This window comes from Gobio gobio, assembly GCF_949357685.1.
Source record: "Gobio gobio genome assembly, chromosome: 12".
NCBI lineage: Eukaryota > Metazoa > Chordata > Actinopteri > Cypriniformes > Gobionidae > Gobio > Gobio gobio.
This window is the reverse complement of record NC_137105.1, coordinates 31,926,125-31,939,583: the sequence shown is the minus strand read 5'-3', so window position 1 is coordinate 31,939,583 and position 13,459 is coordinate 31,926,125. Positions and strand designations below refer to the sequence as shown.

General features: G+C 43.9%; 1 protein-coding gene across 1 annotated transcript in view; it reads left to right on the top strand.

Moving 5' to 3' along the window:
* The window catches only part of ints7 (integrator complex subunit 7), a 29,161-nt gene that overhangs the window by 2,644 nt on the left and 13,058 nt on the right, over positions 1 to 13,459 (top strand). The window contains exons 5-7 of the mRNA XM_079830505.1: positions 8,299 to 8,345; positions 8,440 to 8,639; positions 11,825 to 11,947. Coding sequence (XP_079686631.1) covers positions 8,299 to 8,345; positions 8,440 to 8,639; positions 11,825 to 11,947 — 370 coding nt within the window. The remainder of the gene's footprint in view (positions 1 to 8,298; positions 8,346 to 8,439; positions 8,640 to 11,824; positions 11,948 to 13,459) is intronic.

Here is a 13,459-nt window from a genome sequence, read left to right as displayed (position 1 = left end):
CAGCGAGATAGCATCCACTATCCATCGTGACAAGGTCTGCTTTGTAACCGCGCACCCTCGGGTGCGGCCGCCAAAGCACACAGAGCTGTTCAGTTGCCTAAGCAGCGGAACGCTCTATGTATATCCTCAGCGCTCTGACAGGACAGAGCAAATTAGCATCTTCATCTAACAACGATGAAAGTGCTGAAGAGAGATTGACCTGTGCTCTGAACGGAGTTGAAAGCACTTAGGTACATATCCATGTCTTGGTTTGAGGACGACTTGAAGTCGTTTGGCCCAAATTCCAGACACGAGGCGCTCACAGAGAGCGCGTGCAGATCACCCACTCGCTTAACTGACGCGATCGCCAGCAGAAAAGCGGTCTTTAGTGACATGAGCTTTAAGCTCACCGAATGCAGAGGCTCAATGCAGAGCTCTTCATGGCATCCAGGACCATGGACAGGTCCCATATAGGGACTGAAGGGGGGCGAGGTGGGTGAAGCCTTCTAGCCCCTTTAAGGAAGCGAACAATGAGATCGTTCTTTCCTAGTGACAGTCCGTTCACTTGAATGTGATACGCTGCTATAGCAGCCACATAAATTCGAGCGTGGAGGGGGAACGAGCCGCGTCCAGAAGCTCTTGTAAAAATGTAAGCACTTCTGACACTTCACAATCATGTGGGGTCAGACTTCGTGCTTTACACAGTCCAAAAAGACTGACCATTTGCCTGAATAGAGCCGCCTGGTCACGGGAGCTCTAGCTTCAGTAATAGTATTCAATACATTTTCGGAGAGGTTCTCATGTACCCGTTGATGGGCCAGTGAGAACCAAGGTTGATTTCTCCAAACCGGGGCTATTAAAAGCACAGCGCATTTGCTCTCCCTGATCCTCTCTATGACCTGAGGTAACATTGAGATTGGGGGAAAAGCATAAAGAGGAAGGTTGGGCCATTCATGGGCCAACGCATCCTTGTGCTTGGAGAATTATATTCGGCATTGAGCATAGTCTTGTGAGGCGAAAAGATCCACTTTTGCCTCTCCAAGAACTGCCCCAATTGTCTGAATTGCACCTAGACAGCATGTCCGGACCCAAATTCAGAATGCCTGGCACATGAGTCGCTCTCAGCGAGCTCAGATTGTGCTCTGCCCATATTAGGACTTCTTCCGCCATTGTGTGCAGATCGATAATTTTCAGACCGCCTTGGCGATTTATATAGGCTACCACCGACCTGCTGTCCGTTCGGACCAGGGCATGGTGGTGCTTTATGTACGGAAGGAAAGCTCTTAGCGATAGCGTGACCGCTTTCATCTCTAGACAGTTTAAGTAAAGGCTCCTCTCCGAGTCTGACCAGAGACCGGAGACTGGCCTGCCCTCGTGAAGGGCTCCCCAACCTAGGTTGGATGCATCTGTCGAGATAACTTTCCACTTCGTAACAGTGCCCAAACTCACGCCCGTCTGGTACCAGATGGGATTTTTCCAAGGAGCCAGAGCCAACACACAGCTGTGGTCTACCTTGATTTGCAATCGGCCCGAGAGCCATGCGTGAGCTGGAACGCGGCGATTCAGCCAGTGCTGTAGGGGGCGCATGTGCAACAGACCCAGTCTGAGAACTAGCGCCGCCGAGGCCATGAGACCCAGCATCCTCTGAAAGTGTTTGAAAGGAATGCGTGCACCGGACCTGAGGGAAACCGCTCGGTTCTGAACAGAGAGCGCGCGCTGTGACGTCAGTCGCGCGCTCATCTGCAGTGAGTCCAGTACTGTTCCCAGAAACAAAACTTTCTGTGTGGGAGACAATTAACTCTTTGCCACGTTGATTCTGAGTCCCAAGCATTTTAAATGGTTGAGAAGCCAAGATCTGTGGTTTAATAACTGTATCTCTGACTGAGCTATTCTGAGCCAGTCGTCGAGATAATTGAGAATTCTCATTCCCCGAAGCCTCAGCGGGGTTAGCGCCGCTTCCATGCACTTCGTGCGGGGAGCCAGAGATAGACCAAAAAGGTAGCACCTTGTTTTGGTAAACTTTCCCCTCGAAGGCGAATCTCAAGAATGGCCTGTAATGAGGGGCTATTTGTATGTGGAAAAAGGCATCCTTTAGATCCACAGTGAAAACCCAATCACCCGGCGAATGTGTGCGAGGATTTGTTTCATTCTCAACATTCTGAACGGGCGCTTCATAAGGGCTTTGTTCAGATGTCTGAAATCTAGAATGGCCTGAGACCACCACCCTTCTTTTGGCACAAGGAAGTAGCGACTGTAAAAGCCTGACTCGCTCTGTGAGGGGTGCACGGTTTCCACCGCTCCCTTTATTTAACAGTTTGATATTTCAGTTCGAAGCATGTGACTCATGTCGCTTCTCACCGCTGTCTCTACCACAGTGCGAAAACACGGTGGTCTGTGAGCGAACTGTAGCGAGTAACCTTGTTATCGAAGTCAAGGGTTGAATTTATTTGTGGGGCGGGTCACTGAGTAACAGGGACCTGTTAGCCCGGATGCATTGTGCTAGTAGCCCTGTGAGAGGCGACGTGCACTGAATGGTGACGCACGCCTTATTGGGTCGCCGTGGAAGTGCCGCTTTCCAAGGGGATTGTGTTTGTGTACAGAAGAGCACGTTGCTCACGGGCTCATAAATAGTAAATAGGGAAATAGTTTTCCCAGCCGCCTGAGTGCAGGGGGCCAGAGAACGCAGAATAGCGGCGAACGCTTTATTTGTGTCGCCGGGGAAATGGTGCATGTGTACAGGCGAGCGCGTTTGTTTGCGGGCTCGTCGATTGTAGGAATAATGTTTCCAGCCGCCTGAGTGCAGGGAGCTGGGGAACATAGGGAAGTGCTTGAGTGTAGGGGTACAACTTTGATGTTGGCACCTGCCTACAGATGAACTCGTAACACTGTTTTTGGATAGTGTTACTGTAAAGTGGACGCATTCGGCAGGGCTAATGGATAGCGCGTGCTCTGCAGGCGCGGGTCTACCTAGCCACTAGAAAAGCTCTGATTCATTGTAAATAATGTGTGGTGGCGCGCACTGTATAATGGGAGCCACTACATTAGAGTACTCGCGGCGCACGCCAGCGAGCGAATTCACAGAGGTAAACGCATAACAGCGTCAGTGTGCAACTGAGCATGTTTGGCCACAGGCTAGTTATTGCAATGTTACATCTCCAGTCACCTGAACTAAGGGAACTGGGAGAATATCAGGTTTATTGAGTGATTTTGTGGCACTGAATTAACAGTGCTTATGCAGGAGTGCACACTATGTAGTGGACACATTACCTACAGTGTTGAACCACTCCAGCCGCCTGAATAGGGGGACTGGGAGAAGTGATATTTGAGGGAAAAAAGGCGCAAGCTAGGCAGCCATTTTATGACATCGTTATGCTCTAGACGGAGAGCGCGTGTTATGACACGCTCTAGTCATCGAACGCGCGCTGTGCAGAGAGCGCGCGCTGCCATATAAGGCTGTTTACCTTTGGCAGAACGGCTGTGACGTAAGCGCGTTCTCGGTATATCCAGCAGCCTGACTTCGCTTGCTCCTCTAGGATTCTCTGCCCGCGGCATATCAGGGCGGCGGGCGAGAGAGAAGGAAGAGTGAGGAGAGCTTATGTTGAGTTCACTCGTGTGCAGATGTGCACATCTTCTGTCCGCGGCGCTATCCGCGTGGCGGCAGTATCACATTCTCTGTCAGCGGCCATTTCAGGGCGGCGGAAGTAAGAGAAGAAGCGAGTGAAAAGCCCTGTATGCCCGCGGCGCCATTAGCATGGCGGGAATAACATTCTCTGTCCACGGCCATTTTAGAGCGGCGGAGGAGAGAGAGGGAGGCGCGTGGAGAGCTCCATATGTCCGCGGCATCATCAGCGCAGCGAGGATATAACATTCTCGGTCCGCGGCGCTTTTCAGCGCGACGGAATGAGAGAAAGGGAGAGCTCTGTATGTCCGCAGCGGGGATATAACGTTCTCTGTCCACGGCCATTTTAGAGCGGTGGAGATGAGAGAGGAAGGAGTGAAACTCTGTATGTCCGCGGCGTCATCAGTGCGGCGGGGAAAAACATTCTCCGTTCGCGGCGCTTCTCAGCGCGACGGAACGAGAGAAAGGGAGAGCTCCGTATGCCCGCGGCGCCATAGAGCGGCGGGGGGTATCACATTCTCTGTCCGCGGCGCATTTCAGCGCGACGGAACGAGAGAAGAGGAGCGCTCCGTCTGTCCTCGGCTTTATTTGAAGCAGCGGAGGACCAATGTTCTCTGTTCGCGGCGTAAACACGCGGCGGACACGAGAGAAGAGAGGTGGAGAGCTAGAAGCTCTTAGAAGTGGCGTTGGCAGCAACGCACACATCATATACACACATAAACATAGTATAAAGGATATTTTAACGCCGGATGGCTCAGCTGGAACAGCAGGCGGCTGAAGGCGGAGACCAGGTTGGAATCCGTCGTCCTCAGGGCTGCAGGGAATTCCGCTGGGTGCGTGTCGACGGCGGGCTTCGATCCGGAGCTCAACGATTGCAAGTCGCTGAAGAAGAATTAATCTGACTAACCTTGCGAGACGGGGTCTTATATACCCTTGGCTATGCAAATTATGTTGCCCCTTGTGGCGGGAGTTTAGAAGGACCTGATTGGTCCGTCCCGCCCCACAGTCTCGCCATAGGTTGCTGCAGTTGCAGCGGCACAGCAAATCAGCACGCAGCTGCTTCCTGCTGAGAGTTGTGCAGCTGCACTGCGTGTACATGCTATTTTTGGATAAAAATTTGCTTCAATATCTCGAGGAAAGGAATTCCCCCATAGCGTTTTAGCAAAACGCAATACGAGAGTACTCTCGTAAGGGAACAATTTTGTAACCATATTCATGTTTTTGTTTAATTGTAAGATAATCATTGTTAATTTAGTATCATTGAGATACTATTCGTTTTTGTATATATATTTTGAATTAGTTTTCATTTTTGTATTTTGTATTTAAAGAGCACCTATCATGGAATTTTGAAATTTACCTTTCATGTTGTGTGTAACATAGATCTAGGTGAACAAAAACATCCTGCATAGTTTGAAATATGACAGTGCACCGTATATATAGTTATTTTCTTTCAAAAGTAAGAGTCGACTCTGAGTCATTTTTAAGAATCGTTAGAAGACCGAAGCTTTTTCTCTGACTAGATGACGTCAACTTGTCAAGTTATTTGAATACGATACGCCCACTTATTGCGCTCCAAGACACCAGTGAAAACTAGAAAACATCATGGAGACGAGACGGCAGTGAAAACTAGAAAACATCATGGCGACGAGACCCTGTGTTCTGAAGTGCGACTCAAAAGCAAACTTTTTTCATCTGCCCAAGGATGAGTATTTGAAGACTAAGTGGCTTGAAGACAAACCATACATCGTCGCGATTGTGTGTTTATTAGTCGTCAAATGTATGTTTCGTGATCTCAGGAAGCTTGTATAGGGCTCGGGCGCTGCGTTGCATTCTGGGACGTGGCGGCCATGTTGATGGCCTCGCGAATGTAAACATACAGCAAATCGAACGAGGAGAAGCGGAGTTGGGAGAAAGAAAAACTATGTTAAAATCCCGAAAAGGATGTGGAATTTACCGGGATACGTTAAATAGGGAAGCCAGGGACCGGTATATGGACAAAATTGGAACTATTAACGGTTTGGATTCATATGAAATTTGCAGTTCACAAATGGATGGGTTCAGGAGCTGCAGATCATGAAGCCTATGTAACGTTAACCTTTTACCTTGAAGCATTCTGCACCGTTCTGTGTTCTCGGGTTGCACTACTTGCAAATAAACACTGAAAAATATCTGATTGTGTGACACTTCTTGCTTTTGCACATTATACGGTTATTGCGATTGTGTGACACTTCTTGCTTTTGCACATTATATTGATTTAAGTATATTTATTTTGAAGATTGTGGGTATGGATGCAACAGACACTTATGGCTGTATTTAATGCACATTTATTTTATTGCAACGCTAGGGCTCATGTTTGTCAGAGCACAACATACATACACAATCTTATAGAGGAATGTCATGTCTTCGTCCTTGCTTGGCAACACCATGTGAATCGGTACTTTATCTGACAAAATAGTGTACTTGTTGCGGACGTTTACAAATCACCCTTTCCACGTGAATTCGGAGGTGGGCATTTTTTCTTGTGCTCCCCACATCTCTTGCATCCAGCTGACAGCGTCCTTTTGTGAAAGCAGGGATCTTTACCTCGGCACACATAAGTCCCACACACTGTCCTTTATGTCAAAGCCGCGATCAGCCAACACCATATCCCCAGGTAACAGTTTGTCTTACAAGCGCGATCCAAATCCAAATCGAATGAACTTTTTCCCATGGCGATTATGCGATCTAGTGTTACACCCCACAATGCAGCAACGGTTTACCATGGTTTCCAATAATAACGCCAAATTAAGACACACGACTGAGAGGGAGCACGTCTATAAACAGTGCGCAGTAGTCCGAGTAGCAGCAAATGAGGCCATCAACATGGCCGCCACGCAAAGTAATGACGTCATACGCCCGAGCCCTATTATGGACTTCTATTATGGCACATGGTATCTTCTTCGTCTGTCTGTACATGGACTACATGTGCACAGAGCGCCCTCCGGCTGCCAGTATGAATTGAAAACAACACATAAGAGACTCAATCGCTCATGATTAGGCTATATCTGCGCATTTTGAGGAAGTATTGAATAAAAATACTCCTCTGTTTAGAAATTTGACACAGACATATGAGAATCTATCAATATGTCTCCTCATCTGCACACTTTTGAACTAAAAGCCCTGAGGGATGTTGATTTGTCGCGAGTCTTCGTGAGGAGAATAGAGGAGTTTTTTTATGAATGAGATCAGCTGAGGCTCATATTACAATCAAACGGTACAGACGCGGTTTTCATATTCATAACTCCTGACACATATTAACAAAATACTGTGACTTTGATGGGCGTTCCGTTTCCGAAAATATCTGCACAGACTATACCAATCACAACTGACTGGGTCATCGGACCAATCACCGCAGATTAGCGTCACGTAAAGGCGGGGTTTTGAAAAGTGAATCACTAAAGGAATCATTTGAGAATCGCTGTCAAAACAGGTAAAAATAAATGCATATTATAAGAAAACTAAAGTATTTTTTGTCATTGCATGCATGCAAAACTCTTGTTGGGGACTTCTAAAACAATATTTGGAACATTTTAAATGCCATGATAGGTGCTCTTTAAATTTTTATTAAAGATTTAGTAATTTTGTTTGTTTTTTATTAGTTATTGTTTTTTATTTGTTATAGTTTTTTATTACATTTTTATTTGTTTTAAGTTATTTTAGTACAACAAACAAAACAAATGCGATAAACAAAATGAAAAAGAGAAATGTAGCTGAAATAAAATGTTTCTTTTTTTGTATTTTAGTTTATTTCAGTTAGCTTTTATTTAGTTAGTTTTAGTTTTGGTTAATTATAATAACCCTTGAATGTGTTTTTCTTATATAACAGAAAAAATAAAATGCTGTTTTGATAAAAGAAAATGTATATTTAAAAAAACGTCTTTAAAGGGTTAGTTCACCCAAAAATGAAAATTCTGTCATTAATTACTTACCCTCATGTCGTTCGACACCCGTGAGACCTCCGTTTATCTTCGGAACACAAATAAAGATATTTTAGTTGAAATCTGATGCCTCTGAAAGGCCTCCATTGGCACAATGCACGGTTCACTCTCAAGACCCTTAAAAGGTGATGACGATTTCAAAACACGGCATCATCAAGCTTCGAAGCGTTATGAATCAGTGAGTCGAATCATGATTCGGATCGCGTGTCAAACCGCCAAACTGCTGAAATTTGGCGATCCAAACTGCTGATTCGACTCACTGATTCATAACGCTTCGAAGCTTGATGATGCCGTGTTTTGAAATCGTCATCACTATATAAGTCGTTATTTAGGGTTTTTTTGCGCACAAAAACTATTCTCGCCAATTCATAAAGTTATTGTAGAACCACTGTAGTGAGATGGACTTTGTAACGACGTCTTTAGTACCTTTTAAGGGTCTTGAGAGTGAACCGTGCATTGTGCCAATGGGGGCCTTTCAGAGCCATCAGATTTCAACTAAAATATCTTCATTTGTGTTCCGAAGATGAACGGAGGTCTTACGGGTGTCGAACGACATGAGGGTAAGTAATTAATGACAGAATTTTCATTTTTGGGTGAACTAACCCTTTAATGTTAATTTTTATATTTTATTATATTTATTATATTATATAATAATAACGTGGATTGATGGATATTTACAGATAGAAAACATTTGAATTTTTGTCTCTTTTTTTTTTTTCCCAGAGATTTTGCTGCAGGGATTTGCAACAAGATTAGTGAAATGATTCAAGGTATGTTATCTCCTCATGTGTGTAATCTTCATTTGATCGACCTCATTCGTGTAAGTGGTCCCCAGTCTGATGGATTGTGTGTGTTTGACTGAAGGATTGGACACGCCAGTGGAGCTGAAGCTGAAGTTGATTCCGATGCTGCAGCACATGCACCATGACGCCAGCCTGGCCTCGTGCAGCAGAGAGTTACTCCAGGAGCTGGTGTCCTCCTACCCATCCACAGCCATGCTCATCGTCACTCTGCACACCTTCACCCAGCTGGCCACCTCCTCACTTGTCGATATCCCTGAGCAGGTCAGACTATACCTGACGTTTTCATATATTGTCTTAGCGTTATTTCCCCTACAAATGAAAATTCTGTCATCAATTACTCACCCTAAAGCTGCATGATATTCATTGTTAAAAGATTGTGATCTCATTTTTAAATGACAAATTCAAAATTCAAATTCAAATTGTTCACACTGCCATTGACCCAGAGGGAGCAGTTGTCATTTATAGGTATGAAACAGCTTCACACAGTGTTTCAAACAGTGTTTCAAACCACACAGTAGAATAATTTCTATCTTACAAATATTAATATAATCACAGAAGAACTGGGATAAAAGTTTATAGTTTGTATATAAACACTGATGTCGGCAGAAAGTGTGTTACTCACCTTTTGAGTGTAACATGGCACTTCAAATGACGATTGTAGCGATTACATCGTTACACCAGTAGGTGGCAACAAGTGATTGTTAATGACATGTATTTGTCATAGAATTGTTCACTCTCAAGAGATTTATGAATGAAACACTGATTCATCCAGTAATGAAACAAGTGAAGTTTTTATAAGTGAGTTAATGTCATTGAAGCATTCATTCAAACAAAAAATTCAAAAATAATGAATTCAGATTTTATTAAACATTTTAAAGGGGTCTTATTATGTGTTTTCACTTTTCCAACTTTAGTTATTGTGTAATGTTGCGAGCATAAAAAAAGATCTGCAAGGTTACAAAGCTCAAAGTCCACTCCAAAGGGAGATATTTTATTCACTTTAATTCACTTTCCAAGAACTACAACGAACGACTCGTTTGGACTACAATGCGTTTTTTCCGGATCTTGTGAAGTCATGGGACCCTATTTTAATGATCTAAGCGCATGGTCTAAAGTGCACAGCGCAAGTGCACTTAGGGCGTGTCCGAATCCACTTTTGCCAGTTTAACGACGGGAAAAGTGGTCAGCGCGCCCGGCGCATGTTCCAAAGGTTTTTTTTCCCTATTCTCTTAATGAGTAATAGGTGTGTTTTGGGCGTAACGTGCAATAAACCAATCAGAGTCTCATCTCCCATTCCCTTTAAAAGCCAGTTGCGCTCGCACCATGGCGGATTCACTATTTACATGGCAGAATTTTGCAAGCGGAAAAACTGATTCTTCTCTAGCGAGGAAATGAATATGCTCGTCCAATGGCACCTGCTTGCACGTCATTACTGCAAATAGGTAGGCTAATTCTGATACATGCAATGACTATTATGACATGTAGGCATTTTTATACTATACACAATAATCTTGTACATTTTGATCCTTTAATTTTCCCTATTTAAAAATGTTTGTGTGCTGCTGCACGTCCCTGTCTGTGTAATAAACAGATTGTATGCGCCAAGCGGCAACCTCCCGCAGTTTCTCTTGAAGCCAATACGGAAGTGGCTTAAACTGCAATTCTTCGACTGACCGCTAGGGACAGGCTTCAGAAGGGAGCAGACTCTTATTGAGCCCCATGTTAAAATGCCCAACTTTAAAGTGGATTAAAACATGTTTACAGCCTGGTACAAATTGTGGTTTTGGTCTATACGGCTAATTTTGCCCTTCATGGCAACTGTGAGGGGGGTGAATTTTTTTATAACTCATTCGTTTACGTTATGTAAAGCCTTAAAGTTCTGCGTAATTAAGGGCGTGGCCACTTTGAGTGACAGGTGGATAGCCATTTATCTGCTGTCTGTTAGTCATCGCGTCACTTCAGCTCCGAATCCGTGCATAAAATGCATGAAATCCGTTCTGGACGATCCTCTTGTTTGTTAACATTCTTAAGTCTAAATCAGGTTTGAATTAGTTTGAAACTGATGCCATCCTTAATATTTACATAGAGTTTGCACTTATGGTAAAGGGGCATGATATTTCCTTAACATGTGCTAATCGGTGCCAGGCTCAACTCACAACACACTGGGCCAGCTAACCAATCACAGCAAATTTCGTATTTTGGAAGGAGGGGCTTCATTGATCATTGTTCAGGCCAGACTGGGGATAGAGGTGCTGTAATAATGTGAAATATGTGAAACATATGTGTTGTTTTTTTGTTTTGTTTTGTTTTTAACAATCAAGCATGAAAGCATATTCTAATACACCCCAAAACCTTTGTAAGGCTGCGTTCACACTGCAGGCTGAAACGACCCAATTCCGATTTTTTTGCCCTTATGCGACCTGTATCTGATCTTTTCATGACAGTCTGAACGACACAGATCCGATCTTTTCAAATGTGACCCAGGCCACTTGGGTATGTGGTCCAAATCCGATACATATCCGATCTTTTGAAATGCGTCTTCAGTCTGAACTGCCAGGTCACATATATCCGACCCGCACGTCGTTGATACGCGACAAACGTCATCATTGTAACTCCCGTTCCTTACTCCAGTCCAGTGGTGGCGGTAATGCACAAGAAATAGTTGCTAACCGCCAATAAAAGAAGTACGCACCTGTTGCTAGCCAATACACTCCAACTCCAGCGCGTTTCTGCACTGTTATGGGCCGCCGCAGACGTGTCTCTTCCCGTGACAAAGTTAGTTGAAGGCGCTCGCAAACATAATTGAAGGTGGATCTGGTCATTCTGAAGTTACTGACGAATTCGGTATCAGTAAAGCCACTCACATCAGTATCCCACCACTCCTGGCTGCGCCTCCGCACACACACATTTCTCTGTACCGACGTTGCTACCACTGCTCCACAAAACGCCATGGCCAAAAAACCTTGCTCTCCTCCTCTTTTTTAATTTTCTTCTTAACATGAGAAGGTTGTAATGGTGCTGGCTCTGTTGCGAAAATAACTTTAATAAAGCTAAACGAACTCCAATGCTGACACCCATATTTGGCTACTTCCGTAAACAAGTGACGTCGTTGACCGTTGAGTACTCTTCTGCGCATGCGGGTCACTTCTGGGTCATTTCACGTTCACACAGGAGATCACAAAAGGTCGCATTTAATTGGAAATGTGAACGGCCTTGCAAAAAATTCGCATTTTTTCAAAAAATCGGAATTGAGCATTAAGCCCTGCAGTGTGAACACAGCCTAAGACTTTGTATAAGGGCATTATAGGACCCCTTTAAAAACTGCAGCAATTAACATTTTCAGAACCTCTAGTAAATTACATGTTATTTTGCTTAGTTGTCTGTTCAGAATCATGGGAGAATCATGATCTCTGTTTGAAACAAAACCCTCCTTTTTTGTCTTGTAGATTCGTCTTCTTCTCCAGTACTTAAAGGAGGACCCCAGAAAAGCAGTGAAAAGACTCGCCATTCAGGATCTCAAGCTGTTGGCTAAAAAAGCTCCTCACTTGTGGACCAGGAAGAACATACAGGTCAGAGAGTCATAGATGTTCATGGGACAGTCAGCTAGGGCTGGACCCGAATATTAGTTCGGTGGGTTGGTATTCGATTTTAAATTTTGGGATTCGAATATTTTTCTTTCCCACACACCTGGAATCCCCTCAAAACAGTTCTCATTCACACTTTGAATGTGTTTACACTATAAAATCTGGTGAAATACAATTGTCTTTTTTTACAATTATCTTGTAGCCTAGCTGTTTTTAATAGGATGGACAGTTTAGGAGCCCAACTTCGTACAATAATAGAATCAAAATGTATCAGCCTTTTTACCTGTTACGGATGTGATGGAGAGGAAATTTTCTGTGAATGAATGCCCTTGCAGCAGTGTACATTTTACTTTCGGTTTAGAATTAGCACCAGTTTTGAGGGGTGGATTGCTTGAATGGTGGCTTCATTAGCCTATTATTCATAATGAAAAACACAACAACAAAACAGTACAATGATAAACTCACTTAAATAGGCGCTTTTACATTTCGCTTTGAAACCAAATCTTCTGCGATCATCCTGTCATTCACTCCTCACTCTCGTGATAAATTAAATCTGACTCCTGCTGCAGTTTGTGCTGCGACTCTCGTTCGACTCACGGTGTATTAAGCAGACACGTTCAGTTTTTATTTGTAGTGTCTGTTCTCTAACTGAACTAAATTATTTTATTACTATAAAAAATCTAAACGATGGGGGGCCGGGGGGCCGCGGTGGTCAAGTGATGTAACTGGTGTTGTGCCTGAACACCGGTAACACAGACTATCGTAGCAAGCCTATTACCCGTTATTATCAATCTAAATGAATCTACTGTGAAATATGAGCTTGTTACTGGGACGTAACTGACCTGTGTGTTTTGTATCACTAGTGCAGTGTCCATTCTCGGAGCATATGAGCCCTGCACGCGTGAGGCGTGCCGCTTCTCAAGATTCCTGCCTTTATTAAAGAGACGAATATGTTCAGCCCCCTCCCTCCGAAGCTTCGAATATTCACTGTTGATTACTACCAAAGCTTCGAAGCTCAAAAAATAGCATTCAGACCAGCCCTACAGTCAGCTGGTTAATTTCTTACTACGGTAAATGTTTGTATATGTGACCCGTGCTGGCAAAATGAGTCCGAATGCGCACAGGCTCATTTCGAGCTATAGGCAAAACAAGTGAAAAAGGTTTCACAAAAATTAGTTCATTAATCCCTCATCTAGCGATCCCAATGCTCCAAATAACAATTAAAAATCTAAAAGTATCTAAAGGGAGGAATACCTTTCCTTTTGTTTATCGTCTTAAAGTGCAGCATTACAACGAATTCTCGATGGCATGACTGAGTCTGAACCAATGAAATGTGATTTCCAAACTCATGCTGATGTAAACAATCCCGTGATCCCTATATACACACATACACAGAATTGCAGTATTTCAAAATATCAATCTTGGCGAGTAGTCATGCAAACATTATCTGTTATGTCTTAAGTTAACGGTTGGGGAAAAACATCTGACATGTAACAT